Here is a 15089-nt window from a genome sequence, read left to right on the forward strand (position 1 = left end):
TGTTTGAAAAAGCCCACTGCCTATATAGACAGTATATCTCTTTCACCTTTCCCACTGTCCCTGCCTCACCAGTACTGGCCCTATACTATGTACAATGACTGCAGACTGAGGACGCAATGCTCTGCACGGCCGATATACAAAAAAAAAAAATGTGCAACACTGCTAAAAGCAGCCTCAACAGTACTGCACACGGTCAGATGTGGCCCTAAGAAGGACCGTTGGGGTTCTTGAAGCCTAAAATAACTCCTAACACTCTCTCTATAGCAGCTCCAGCATCAGCAGCACTTTCCCTGATCTATGTCAGAATGCATCTGTGGCGAGTCGCGGGAGGGGCCGATTTAAATACTCGGGTGACACCTGATCTCGCCAGCCACTCACTGCAGGGGGGTGGTATAGGGCTTGAACGTCGCAGGGGGAAGTTGTAATGCCTTACCTGTCTTTCTATTGGCCAGAAAAGCGCGCTAACGTCTCAGAGATGAAAGTGAAAGTAACTCGAACATCGCGTGGTACTCGTCTCGAGTAACGAGCATCTCGAACACGCTAATACTCGAACGAGTATCAAGCTCGGACGAGTACGTTCGCTCATCTCTATTGTTGATATATTTATAATGCAGATTAATGAGAATTAAAACCATTGCACTGTGTTAAAGTGGACAGGACTATCTCAATATCATTGCTTTGATAGACTCCGCTATGTGCAGCTTGGGGCTAATTACTATCTGATGGTAATAAAGCATTACATCTGGAATATTTATGTGTGCACTTTTATTCATATATATATATAGTGACAACACGGGGGTTAAATATCACCACAGGGGTTACATATCATGCCAAACGGTCACTTTCCTTCTTGTTCGGTTTATTTACACACAATCTTTCACAGAAACATAGGCGACTGGGTCTCCAGGGAAATAATAAATGCTTGAAACAACAAAGTCTCTTTCATATAACGTCCCTTTACAGTCCTTTTCTATGACCCTTCAATATGGTCCTCCACAGGGTTGAAGGTACAGCAATAACAAGTCCATTTGCTTTGCACAGACCTGTGGATGTCCAGAGCGCAGCTGGTCCCGAGTCTTTAGTTCCTTCAGACCCTTAGTCCACAGGCAGGCGTACTCCAGGGGTGTTGCTGGAACCACGTAGCTCCCAGTCTGGTCGCAACACAGCCTTAGCTGAAGTCTAGTTCTCCCAGACACACACCTCTGCTAGGTGTTGAGGCGAGGGGCGTCTCCCTGTCCACCTCTGGCCTTCTCAGCCACACAATGGGCCTGGCAGCCCTACAGCTCCACTGAGCTATGTCTCTCTGGCTCTCTCAGCCACACACTCTCTGTCACTTCAGCAGGAACCACCCTTTTTATACCACTGACCACACCTGTGGGTGTTTTTCCTCTTGCTTCAGGCCCCAGACTGATTGTCTGTTGCCCCCTACAGGCCATTTTCTGTAGCGCACCCCTACAATATATATATATATATATATATATATATATATATATATATATGACACATAAATTACAGCAACTGACTTGGTAGATGTATGTTCTTGTACCTTGCCATATAAAATTAGTCCAGTCCTTACGTCTCCAAACTGAAGGTCAACACTATCTAACAATACCATATGAGTCACATTTTCATTTAATTAAAAAACAAATTATTAAAACAGATACTAGCAGAGGCTCCTGGACCCCAATGCAAAATCTGCTACAGCCCCCCAACTACCATGTACTAATTGATTACTGGTGTCTTCGGGTCTCTCCAAGCACCAGAGCCTGGATGCAACTGCTACACAGCAGCTCTTATAGCCTCTCTTCTGAATACATTGTAGCAAAGAGATGCTGTGGGACTAAATAGCAGAACATTAGTTGACCTGTATATGGGAGGTTCAAGTACTGGGCAGGAAAGTAAGGAAGTTGCAGGCATGAGAATAGCTAGAGATAAATGGATGTTCCACAACACTCATGTCAAACACAAAGCCCGAGGGACGAATCCGGCCCGCCACCTCATTTTATGTGGCCCACTGGCCGTGCAGCAACATAACAGGCACTCCACTCACCCAGCCTGCAGCTCTGTTCTGACGGTAGCAGTGCAGAGTCTGTGACCGTTTACTTCTTCCTAGCGGTGTCTGTGTGCGCCGTCTTGTATGCAAACACCAAAGGGAGATGTCAGCAGTCACAGACTGCACTGCTGCCGCTGGAATAGTGCTGCAGGCTGGGTGAGTGGGATGCTTGTTGGCCAGAGGCCAATAGGTGGGTTGCTATTACATTTGGGACTACTATGGGGGTCGCTTACTACTACTGGGGCCATTATGGGGGCCACTTATTACTACTGGGGCCACTATAAGAGTCACAGTTACCACTGGGGCCACTATGTGTCACTATCACTACTGGGACCACTATGAGGGACCCTATTACTACTGGGGCCACTTATTATTGTAGTCACTCTTATTACTGGGGTCACTATGGGGGTCACTTACTACTAGGTCCATTATGGGGGGTCACTATTTTTACTAGGACCACTATGGTGGTCACTATTATTACTGGGATAACAATAGAGGGTTACTTACTACTTAGGCCACTATACAATGCTGGCTGAAAATTGCGACCAATGCATTCGTTCAGATCGGCGTTTTCCAGGCGTGCAAAATCGTCTGTCTGGAAAAGATAGCACTTACGCTGCAGATTCTGCCCGGACGCTTTTACCCTGAAAAGATAGGTCCTGTCCAATCTTTTTTTTGCCGGTATGTGCAGGCCATTCCAATAGACTCCTGTGGGAGTCTATGAGAGAAGTCAGGAAAGGAAAGGGGGAGGGAGTTTAGCAGCAACTCGCATTGCTAAAGTCCCTCCCCCTTCCCTTGCCAGTAGCTCCTATAGGCTTCTATGGGAGCTTCTATTGCTGTAATCAGCCGGCAAGGGGAGAGGTAATGAGGGGGAGAGACTTTAGCAGCACTAAGGTCTCTCCCCCTGGCCTACGGAATTCCGGGCCGCAGCATATATACACCAAAGCCTGGCCGTGTGCAGGGGCGTGAAAACAGGAAATTTGGCCGTGATGCGGGCGGCCGAGAATCGCAACGCTCCTGTGAAAGAGCCCTAAGGTCGACAGGCAATATATGGAGTAGCTGAAGCATGAAGTTGCTCTAGAAAGTTGCAGAACATTGCATATACAAATTATATGCAACATTTGTCGCATATAGAATTTTTTTTGATAGGGCAGACTGACTTGAGAAATAACTTTGTATGCACCAGTTGTATGATGTTGCGCAATGTCAGTCATATGTAACTTCATAACTGGCCACAGGGTTGAATGTAGATGTCTCTTGAGACAGTCACCAGAAAACGCTGCCACCAGTGATTGTCACAGACACATGTATCGCTCTGTGAGGCAATGACTCTCCATGGGTAACACTTCTTGTCACTTGTTGCATTGAGAATGCAGCTGATATAAAGAGCCAAAGTCTAGCACTCGCGCCTGCACTGCCCGCTCGGCCCGCGTCACACACACTGGGTCCTAAAGCAAGACTATGACTAAAACTTCCTAGCGGAACAATGATGTAGGCTGCCAGTGCCTACAGAACTGAATAAACAACAAATAAGCAACATCTGCTCCAGCATATGTGTTTGGTGAAAAAAGTCACAAAATAAAAGAATTTGTAAATGCCAAAAGCAACACTAAACTGCCAGTGCAACTGTAGAGTGAATTTTTAATTGCACATGCATGCAGACAGACTGAGGGTATTAGTCTCACATATGTCTTGTTGCTGCCAACCTGGGAGTATAGATGAATTTAATTAAATAAGGATTATCCCTTTTCCCCAACCCAATTACTTATTTATAACAATGGTACAAATGACTGATAATAATGTGGTCATACATCATATACGGAGCAAGAAAACACCCTGGTTCTATGGCTAATTAACCAGAGCAATGTGCGTATTGAGGTATCTTTGTAATCAAGTTTTGTGTTCAGCTATTTCTCCTGCGCCCAAGAAAAGCCCATCATCATAACGCCTGTGATAAAGAATCAGCCAGGATCAGCGTGATGGCGGAGCATAAAAAGACACAAAGCAGTCTGAGTTCCGACATTCATAGGGAGCAAAGGAAATTAACCATTGAGAGAAAAATTGCAGCCAACTTCCTAGTGTAAGGGAATATTCTACAGGGAGAGATGAATAAGCGGCTTCTCAGTACAGACTCACTACAGTGCGCAGCGGATCCAGGACAAATGGGCTGCTAAACACTAGGATAATATAGGTTTCCATCTGCAGGATTATAGAGTATTCCTAGGGACAGATCTCTCCATCAGCCAAACACCCAACATCAAGTCCAGGACGAGGGTGGATCCAAGGAGAAGGTATGGAGGTTATACAAATCTCGGGCAGCCAAAAAAGCTCCCAATGTTCTGGACTTCAGTTCCGGCACTATGGAAGCAATGTGTAGGCTTGCAGCCATGCTTCTGCTCATAATGCTTTCACGTCTGCTCACTCACTTTATGAACTACCACTAAATTTGCCCAAATTTGAAACTTTTAAAACTGAGATCTTACCAAAGACACATCTAAGGCCTTAGACTCACAAATGTGTATCATATTCTGCCGTGGTAAAATATCGGCTGAAATTCACGGCCTTCTGAAGCATTGGATTCCAATGCATTCGTCCAGATGGGAGATTTTCCGGCGCGTAAAATTGGCCGCTCAGAAAAGATAGCACATACACTGCAGATTCTGGCCGGCCGCTTTTATGCGCAGCCAGAAAAGATAGGTCTTGCCCTATCTTTTGGCAGCGATCAGCCAGCAGCTCCCATAGGCTTCTATGGGAGCTTCTATTGCTGTAATCAGATGACAAAGTGGGGGAGGTGAGTTAGGGGGAGACAGCTTAGCATCGCTAAATTCTCTCCCCCCCCCCCCGGCTGACGGAATTCCGTCTGAATGGGCGAGAAAACACAAGATTTAGCTGCTCTCATTCATGCGATTTTTGGCCGTGATGCAGGCAGATGAAAATCACAACGCCCATGTGAATAAAGCCTCAAACATTCAAGTGGTTAAACAGCCACCACACAGCTGGTGCCCATGTATATGGCCGGCTCTTGTACATCATGATGGCTTAAGTGGTTAAAAAGCCTGTGCTAAGCAAATTATTTATTACTAACTCCCATAATATTACAATTTTGGAGAATTAATTTACTTCAAAAAGGCATTTAGATCACATTCCATAGATTTCTCTTGCCAACAGTCAACCGTGTAATACCTGAACAAACCAGATCTGCGAGAGTTAAAGGAGTTGTCCAAGTTGTAGCTGACTGGTAAAACCCCTTCTGCATGCAGTAAAATAACAAATAAACTTATACTCACCTTTCCGGCTCCCATTGTGTGCCGCGCCGATGCTCGGTACGCTGCACAGGCACTGCAGCCAATAAGGGACCTTCACAACACAACACATCGCAAACCGTAGTAAATTCCACACCAAAATCTGTAGGCTTCCTGTGGAATTTTGATGTGAAATTCCAAATGGCTTAAAACCTGCCTGCAATGACACATCAAAATCCACAGTTCAACCTGTGGATTTTGGTGTGTTATTCTGCATCTGTGGATTTGGCTGCGTCCTGCGGTGTAATTTCATGAAACATCACCAACAGGGCTCAGCAACCAATCACTGAGCTCTGTAATTGGCTGCAGCATCTGTGACATCCTATGAACTGGGCTGGGGAAGTCTGTACCAGTGGCATCAGAGGGGAGACCTGAAGCAGCACTGCGGGACACAGCAGGAAAGTATAAGCCTGTTAGTTATATTACTGTGTAGTGTACAGAAGTTAATGTGTGGAAGTTTCTGGATGTTTCTGAGTGATCTATGTAGTCTTGTGCCTATGTGTTGTCAGTGCCTTATATGTGAGTAAATACAATGTGTATTGCACCTTTGCAGCACTGAATGGGTTACTGTCTGGGAGATGTCTGGAAATGTATCTATTTGTTTGTCATGTGACCTTGTTATATATATGTGGGTGCAAGGTGCATGAGAGTGGAGCTGCTGCTGCTGGAGTTGGTCTTATTTGGTGTTTGAGGAACAAGAAGTAGAGAGAGAGGGTGGGCCTGAACTCAGACACCTTCAGTCTGAGTATTAGATCACCATGGAGAAAGGTACGGTGACGTCACCCATGACAAAAGAACTAACGTAATCCATCAGTGGGTTTTCCAATTTAAAATAGTCTGCCCTCACCCCTTGGACGTGTCCCCGGTTATCCTCCGGGTGGTAGACAGTAGAGCCACCCTGACAAGTGAACTACTCTCCCCCCCGCTGTCTCCTAGGCTGGGGCCCGCTCCTTGGATGCTGCAACTGCATGGAGAAGGGGTTTTACTCATAAGCTACAACTCAGGCCACAGGAGGACAACTGAACGATCCATATCACATAACCATTTTCATTTTCAGGATTATGGTGACTTTTGCACTAGTTCGATGTTTGTAAAAAATGCAATTTTGCAAACAAATTTTTTGACATATACTTCAATGAATCAATTCCAAAGGTATATGGTAATTCTACTATCTTCTCCACTAGTTCACACAATACACCTATATTTGATCAGCATCTATTGGACTTTGCTCAACACTTCATATTCACTATTAAACTTTTTCCCATTTCCCCATCTATCATCATCACATCGGAGGTGGCCTCACCTGCTTCACCTGTTTTCTGTATTTCTCTGTACACTAATGTTGTCTTCTTATGATTCATTCACTGGCTTTTCTGTGACCAGTATGAAGGTATCTGTGTTCATGTGGACTCAGATATATATGGATCTACATTTCCCTTGATTATGGCAGCTCATTTTCTGGTTACTCTTCTTCAGACAAGTGGCACTAATGAATGGCTGCCTCTGAAAGGAGGCAGGTAGGCAGGAATGATCTTCAGCATGCTCCGCCTCATTTTACTGATGATGATCACTCTTGTGCGATCATCGTTGGGACAGTTGTCCCATGTTAATGGGGCTTTAGCCATATTTTTAACAAGTAATCAATTGTCACAGTCAAAGCCTTAACCAGTCCAGGTAATGGATGTGTTTTATCTCAAGCACACCTGATGCAAGTAATGAAGCCCTTGACTAGTTGAATCGGGTGTGCTTGAGGCAACACCTGACTTCATTTTGTGTTGAATTTGGAACAAAAACACTTGTTATATTAGTTAGGGCTCCCACCCACTGGCGATATTTTCTTTCTTGCACTGCGAGAGCACGAGAAAACTCTCGCATCGCAGCGCAAGAAAGAGGCCGGTATAGAACCGGCATATCGCAAGTGGTTTTAATGGGGCCAGCGACAGCAGCGCTAGCCCCATTGAAAGCATAGGGAGAATGCCGCAGACTTTTGCCACAGCTGTGACAGCTGTGGCAGAAGTCCACGGCATTTTAGCCCATTGCTTTCAATGGGATCGGCACTGCTGCCGATTCCAATGAAAGCACTGCTTTCTGCCAAGCCCCGCAGAATGATTATCAGGGAAGGTCTTGAAATATAAGCCCTTCCCCGATAATCATCAATAAGTGGTAAAAAAATTTAAAAAATTATTACTCACCTCTCCTGTGCTCAGCCGCGTCCTCCTGCTGGCTCCCCGACACTGCTATTAAGCTCTCTCAGCAGTCAGGGATTTAAAAATCCCCACCTCCTGAAAGGGCTGTGCAGATTGGCTGAGGTCTCAGCCAATAGCAGCTACTGCTTAGCTATTGGCTGAGCGCTCAGCCAATCACCCATTGCCCTTAGCTATTCATTCATGAATAGCTAAGATATAGTTTTGGGGATGTCAGCAACCAATGCGGACTAGTGGGCACAATTTTTCATGTCTTCTGGGAGTGTCCTTTGATGCAGCCATTCTGGAAAGAGGTCTTCCAACTCATTCATGAAGTAACAGGGCTCAGGTTGTCGATAAAACCCAAATTGGCCCTATTATTATTAGATCGTAATCTAATCCCATCTGTTACCCAGATATTACATATGGATGGTGTTTGCAATGCTCTATACAAACTGTATCTACCTCGTAATGCAAAAATCTTAATAAAAATAATTTGAAAAAAAAAAATTTAATTGTCCAATTTTTGATTAGTTCCTTGTTGTTTCATATAGTGGGTATTACTACCCAGGCATTTATGCCATGAATAAGGACTGATTCATCCGAATCACATTGGGTCTATGGAACTGGTGGGCTGCCAATCATCTTCCTAAGTGTTTTACATATCAGAATCAGTGAATTTTACTTTTCCCTGGATTCCTGTTCTTATGGTGCTGCACCCAGTCAGCGTGTTATCCAGGATGAAGTGCTAAGTGAAGGATAGAATTTGTCTTCATGCTATAGCATTGGTTGCTAGAGGTATTTAAAAGGGTTTTCCCATTACTTAAAGGGGTTGTCCCGCGGCAGCAAGTGGGTCTATACACTTCTGTATGGCCATATTAATGCACTCTGTATGGCCATATTAATGCACTTTGTAATGTACATTGTGCATTAATTATGAGCCATACAGAAGTTATAAAAAGTTTTATACTTACCTGCTCCGTTGCTGGCGTCCTCGTCTCCATGGTTGCCGTCTAATTTTCGCCGTCTAAAATGGCCTAATGGCCAAATTAGACGCGCTTGCGCAGTCCAGGTCTTCTCCTGTTCTCTATGGGGCTCCGTGTAGCTCCGTGTAGCTCCGCCCCGTCACATGCCGATTCCAGCCAATCAGGAGGCTGGAATCGGCAATGGACCGCACAGAAGAGCTGCGGTCCACGGAGGAAGAGGATCCCGGCGGCCATCTTCACCGGTAAGTATAGAAGTCACCGGAGCGCGGGGATTAAGGTAAGCGCTCCGGTAAGCTTTCTTTAGGTCCCTGCATCGGGGTTGTCTCGCGCCGAACAGGGGGGGGGGGTTGAAAAAAAAAAAAAAACCGTTTCGGCGCGGGACAACCCCTTTAAGACTGCGTCACAGCCACTCTTATTTCCTGGTGGGGTCAGACCCAGACACGTGACTGCTGCAGCCAATCACTGGTCACAGCAGTGACCTTCTATTGCTTTCACATATCTTAGTTAGCACCAACCAGGAAGTAGGAGTGGCTGTGAAGCAATTTTAAGTAATGGAAAACCCCTTTTTAGTGTCATTTCTATTTTCTATGCACATAAAACATGGTTATAAGAGGTTACAAAAACACATTGGAGGGTATAAGAAGCGTTCGACTTACCTGATCTGCTGTCCTCATTCACTACTCTGGGACAATCTTCTTCAAAACTCAGCACCTAAAATGCACAGAAATAGCTCAGATTAATAATAATTTGTGAGTTTGAGTATTTAGATAACTCAGAATAGTTTGCATCTAAAGCCCTCACATGGGCGTAGTCATGAAATATGCAGCACATTTACATGACCAAATTATGCGTATTTCCAGCTATTTCAGCTTCTTTGGGCACTTAAACACTCAGTGATCACTGCATATTTATGCATACAGGTGTTCCATGCAGAAATGCCCCTGTCAGTCCCCTAACTCCCAATTGGGTCAATTTTGCAAGGTCCTGCAAGTAGCTAAAAGACAATTATAGCCAGACACCCCTCCTCCCAATCTCCAGTACGCAGTGGGTCTGAGTACCGTGTGCGGCAGAAATAATAGGCATGCAAAGTGCCTCCATTCCCAATAGTGTTCTCCCCCAATGCTGCAAATGTGAGGAGTGTGGGCGCCCCAGCGGCGCTCAGATGTGTGCCCCGCCGCCTGTCTCAGCTGCCTTGTTCCACACTGGAGCAGCGGTGACATGTGCTGACCGGCGGCTGTCAGTGCTGCTTTGGGACCGCGGACAGCGGGGGACCTACAATGACTGGACGTGGGATGGAAGAGCGGCAGGGGAATAGACTGCAGCAGCGGCCAGCCTTGGACTCGGGCCGGAAGGTGGGACTGCAAAATAATAGTGGCCTGGCACCTGGATCATGAGCAGCTGCGTGATCAAGCAGCCCAAGAACCGGCTACATTGGGAGCCGTGGTGTGAAACAGGGGCCAGGCAATAAAGACCAGCAGTGGGGAGACTTTCAGAGTGGCCGAGAATTAGCCCTGCAACTAGGAGCTTGTATCACTGCTGGGAGCCGGCACACCAGCACCCAGGAGGTTGTATCACTGCTGGGAGCCAGCACACCAGCACCCAGGAGATTGTATCACTGCAGGCAGGCGGGATGGGAGCCAGCAGCAGAGAAGAGAATATTTGTGGGCTACCAGAAGCCGTGACGCAAGCATGCAGGAGGTTGTCTCAGTGCCCGGAGGCAGGAGCTGAGAAATCAATTTTAGTACGCTGACAGGACCTGCTGGGGAGCGAGCTGTGCAGCCTATCAGGTTCAGGGGGTGTGACCCAGCTGTCACTCTTGACTCCACCAGGGCTTCCTGGTGGCGTCAAGATACATTAATACCGATTTCACCTTACTGTGTAAATACACAGTGAATAAACATATATTATGCATATTCACCGGCTATTCTTATTACTCCCATAGACTTGCATAAGCTATTTCTGTCCATAATACGGATTAATATAGGACTTGCTGTGATTTTTTTCACATGTGTAAAAAATGCAGGTCTGAATGCCCCAATGCAAGTCTATGGGGATTTAGCACTATGCATTATGTTCGCGAACAGCTACTTTATGCCATAATTAATGGTTTTTAGTTTATATGGTGACAAGGGACCGCATTTAACAAGTAGAACATTATTTGTAGTCACAAAGTTATTACTGTGTTATCTGTGGTGTTACATAGGACAAGTCACATCCACCACATTATCTGTACTCAGAGTTATCATTGCGTTTTATCTGTGATATATAGGACTACATGTATTACATTATCTCTGTTAGACCATGCAAGTTTATTTGAAATGAGTAGAGAAAAATAAATCAGCCATGTGAGCTGTGTTTGACCTGAGACAAATAGTCATAGAATATAAATGTATACAATTCCATGTGCTCTGTATTCTAGATCTGTATCATTAGGGTAAAAAAAGCCAAATTCATTAGGTTGAGGCCAGATTCACATTGCCATCACACTTACAGGCGTTACAGGCACATAATAACAATGCCGAGGTGGTAGGCTCATAAATATCTTCACCAAAATAAAGGGCACTATTATATTAAGTTACTGCAGAGGTGGCACTATGCAGGAGACACTATTATACTGACTGCAGACTGTTGAGGGGGTGCTATACAGCAGGCATTAATATACTAATTGCAAGCTACTGATAGGGAGCTATACAGAAGGCACTATTATACTAAGTGTCTATAGACTGCTGATGGAGCACTATGCAGGAGATACTACTATACTACATGACACAGGAGGCTCCATTATAAGAAGTGACTGCAGGCTGCTGAGCAGAGGCAATGTTATACTAAGTGACTGCAGACTGCTGGGACAGTGCTATACAGGAGGCACTAATATACTAACTGACTGCAGACTGCTGGGACAGTGCTATACAGGAGGCACTAATATACTAACTGACTGCAGACTGCTGGGACAGTGCTATACAGGAGGCACTAATATACTAACTGACTGCAGACTGCTGGGACAGTGCTATACAGGAGGCACTAATATACTAACTGACTGCAGACTTTTGAGCGGTGCTGTGCAGGAGATTCTATTGTACTAAGTGATTGCAGACTGTTGAGGGGACACTATACAGGAGGCACCATTATACGAAGTTACTGCTGAGGGTGCATTATACAGGAGGCACTATTATACTACTGTGTTTCCCGAAAATAAGACACTGTTTTATATTCATTTAATTGGTTCATCAAGCGCCGGCTTTGATTGTCTGGCACTCGATCCAATCACAGCGCTTACCAGAGGCGGGGTTTTCAAAGCCCCATTACCAGGAGAAGAAAATTCTGTCAGCGCTGAGGACTGCAGCAGCGCGAGGGACACAGACGCCAGCGGCTAGGTGAGTATAAGCAATAAGGTAAAAAAAGCAATAATCACGTAGCCGCTAGCATCTGTTCCCCATGCTGCTGCAGTCTTCAGCGCTGACAGGATTCTCTTCTCCTGGTAACGGGACTTTGAATACCACGCCTCCGGTAAGCGCTGTGATTGGATCGAGCGCCAGCCAATCAGAGCCGGCGTTCGATGAACCAACTGTCACAGCCGAGCTCCAATGGACCACTCTAGCAGTACTACAAGCTTGAAGTCATTACAATACAGGCTGATTTGTACTCAGCTTTCCCGGGCTTCTGCAGATATGTGAAGCCAATGCGTTTAGGTCTTTATCAAGCTGCTATCTGTAGAACACAGAGCAGTGGATAAATGGTCGAAACGTTGCCTTTTCGTCTGTTTATGGAACAATAAAAGCTTTTTTTCTTAAAAAGCTGTTTGCACCTTTTATGCTGCCATGCTCCTTGCCATATATTTTTAATTGAACTTGGAGCTGATTGTCCACAACCCCTGCATTTGCTCTACATATCATCGTTAACAATAGCTCCCCCTATAGTTGGGGTGCAGAAATCGAGTGCTGTTGGATTTTTTCTTTGTAGTATACAGTTGTAATGATGACACTTGAAAAAGATCCTGTGTAGAGGATCGAAACATCGCTGCTTTGCTTATGTTTGTATTAAAATAAAAAAGGCTCTGATGGCATCTCAATGTCCTCCCAAGTGTCCTCTTCAGGGGATTGTCCAGCTCAGTAGGTAGCCTAAAGAGAGCGCCAGTGTTGGTATTACTTTTTACAGCATGATAATTAACTTGAAACATGAAGTTGGCTAAGCGGGACAACCATCTTTGTTCCAGTGCCCCTGGTTTGGCAGAGTTCAGGTGGGCGACTGGCTTGTTATCAGTATAGGCAGTGAAGGTGGCTGCAGCGACGTAATCTTTGAATCTTTCAGTTACTGCACAGACTAATGCAAGGAGCTGGAGTTTAAAAGAGCTGTAATTCTGGTTGTTTCTTTCAGCGCCTCTTAAGGAGCGGTTAGCATAAGCAACTACTCTCTCCTTGCCCTCTTGCACCTGACTAAGCACTGCGCATAGGCCCTTAAAACTAACAACAGTGTAGAGGTTAAATGGGAGCGTATAGTCAGTTTAGGCTAGGACGGGGGGAGTGGTTAGCTTCTCCTTTAAGGCTGGAAGGCCTGCTCTTGTTCTTCTTCCCAGTTAATGGCAATGTGTCTCTTAAAGGTCTACATCAGGTGACCGCGCAATACTTCCTGCAACGGGCTGCTATCTGCGCAAATTTAGGAATGAAACGCCTGTAATACCCCACAAACCCCAGAAAGCTCCTGACATCTTTTAAGGTCTTAGGGGTAGGCCAAGTTCCCACAGTGCTCACTTTTTCTGGATCTGGGTATACCCCCTCGGCAATGTGCCCTAGATAGCACGTTAGTTTGCAGCAAATGGCACTTGGAGGGTTTTATTTTTAGGCCATGGTCAATAAGGGTATGAAATACTTTGTTGAGGTGCTGGACAGGCTCTTCATAATTCCTTGAATAGATGATTACATCATCCAAATATAGCAGGACAGACTCTAAGTTTTTATGTCCTAAGCACCTCTCCATGAGCCTTTGAAAAGTGCCTGGGGCATTACAGAGGCCAAAAGGCATGCAATTGAATTTGAACAGCCCCATAGGAGTAGTGAAGGCAGTGTTTCCCTATCTGCCTCACTCATGGGCACTTGCCAATATCCACTGGTCAGATCCAAAGTGGAAAAATATGCGGCGGACCCCAAAGCTGTTAGAGAGGGAGAGGATAGGCATCCTTGTGAGTATCACTATTAAGCTTTCTGTAGTCTACACAGAAGCGTATGCCTCCATCCTTTTTCTTCACAAGTACTATGGGAGCAGCCCAGGGACTATGGCTTTCCCAGATTACATGATTGCCCCTTATCTCTAGAATCATGTTTTTGACTTGTTGGTAGGATGAAGGTGGGATAGGTCCATACCGCTCTTTAATTGGTGCATGACCATTAGTGGGAATGGAGTGGCAAAGGACCTTGACTTGGGCAAAATCAAGGCTATGTTTGCTGAAGGCATCTTTCTTTGCTAGCGCCACATTCTTAATTCCCTGCACCTGTTCCAGAGATGTCTGGGCATCTCCAATCTGCAGCTCAGAGAGCCAGGGGGAAGACCAAGGGGAACCTGTGTGTATGGACTGTGACTCTTGTAACACACTGTCAGTCTCACTCTCAAACACATCAGTAGGTTCCAGTAGGGACACTTGTGCCACAGTAGTATACTTATTAAGCTGTGCAGGGATATTCCCAATGTTAGCACCTTCCCATCAGTCACAGTAGCTAGGCTCCATTGAATTCAATAGGAGAACATCGAGCTGCTGTGCCACAGCTGTGCCAGAGGATCGCGATCTTCACTGTATATTCTCAATAGGGTCAGCGCTGCTGCCGCTGGCCCCATTGACCACAAGGTGAAACCCCTGGATTTGACAGCATGCAGGGGTTTCACATCCAAAAAAGACAGATGCCGCAGTTACTTGCGTTTTTAAATCCACTGCCCTCTATTTACCGCTGTGCATTTTTGTGTGCAGGTAAATATCGGGCAAATGACCGCTGCCATTGAAAAGCATTGGTTCTTAATACATGCGGATTGCAAACGCAAGTAACATGCGCACATAAATAACGCCCGTCTGACTGAGCCCTTATAGAGATCTGGACCTGGGACAGTGCTGACCACCGGCCCATAGCTACCGCCTCTATGGTTGTTCAAGAGACATTTTGGAGACCAAATTAAAGAAACTGATTTTATCCTACTGATTGTAATGGGATTTGGAACTGGAAGTCCTGATACACAATTATTTTTTAAAATCAGGTAAAATAATTGCTGAACACTAATAAGAAACTGGAGTTGTGCTGATTCCAGGAGAAAGGTGCTAGATTTCTCCAGTACCATACAGTTCCTCTAATTTCCTTTCCTTGTATTTTCTATGACACGATTAGTTTTTACTGCAGATTCTCGTTAAAAGAAAGCAAAAATGACACGATAACAGTGAAAGTTGGTGTCACTCTGTTAAGTGAATTCAGTAGTAAGTTAACCCTTAAGCTACAGTCCATCCCATATCGCTGTTCATATATCCAATAGCACATTGTTTTTTCTGTGGTTTGCTCTTTTTCAATAGTTTTTCCATGTGTTTGTTTAG

The 15089-nt window shown here is 45.3% G+C and overlaps 1 protein-coding gene across 3 annotated transcripts in view; it reads right to left on the reverse strand.

The window, feature by feature from the left end:
* ITPRID1 (ITPR interacting domain containing 1) overlaps window positions 1–15089 on the reverse strand; it is a 218880-nt gene that overhangs the window by 92101 nt on the left and 111690 nt on the right. For all 3 annotated transcript variants that reach the window (XM_066584464.1, XM_066584465.1, XM_066584466.1), the window contains exon 8: window positions 9181–9235. In XM_066584464.1, the coding sequence (XP_066440561.1) occupies window positions 9181–9235 (55 nt within the window). The remainder of the gene's footprint in view (window positions 1–9180; window positions 9236–15089) is intronic.

The sequence above is a fragment of the Eleutherodactylus coqui genome, chromosome 12, assembly GCF_035609145.1.
Source record: "Eleutherodactylus coqui strain aEleCoq1 chromosome 12, aEleCoq1.hap1, whole genome shotgun sequence".
Lineage (NCBI taxonomy): Eukaryota > Metazoa > Chordata > Amphibia > Anura > Eleutherodactylidae > Eleutherodactylus > Eleutherodactylus coqui.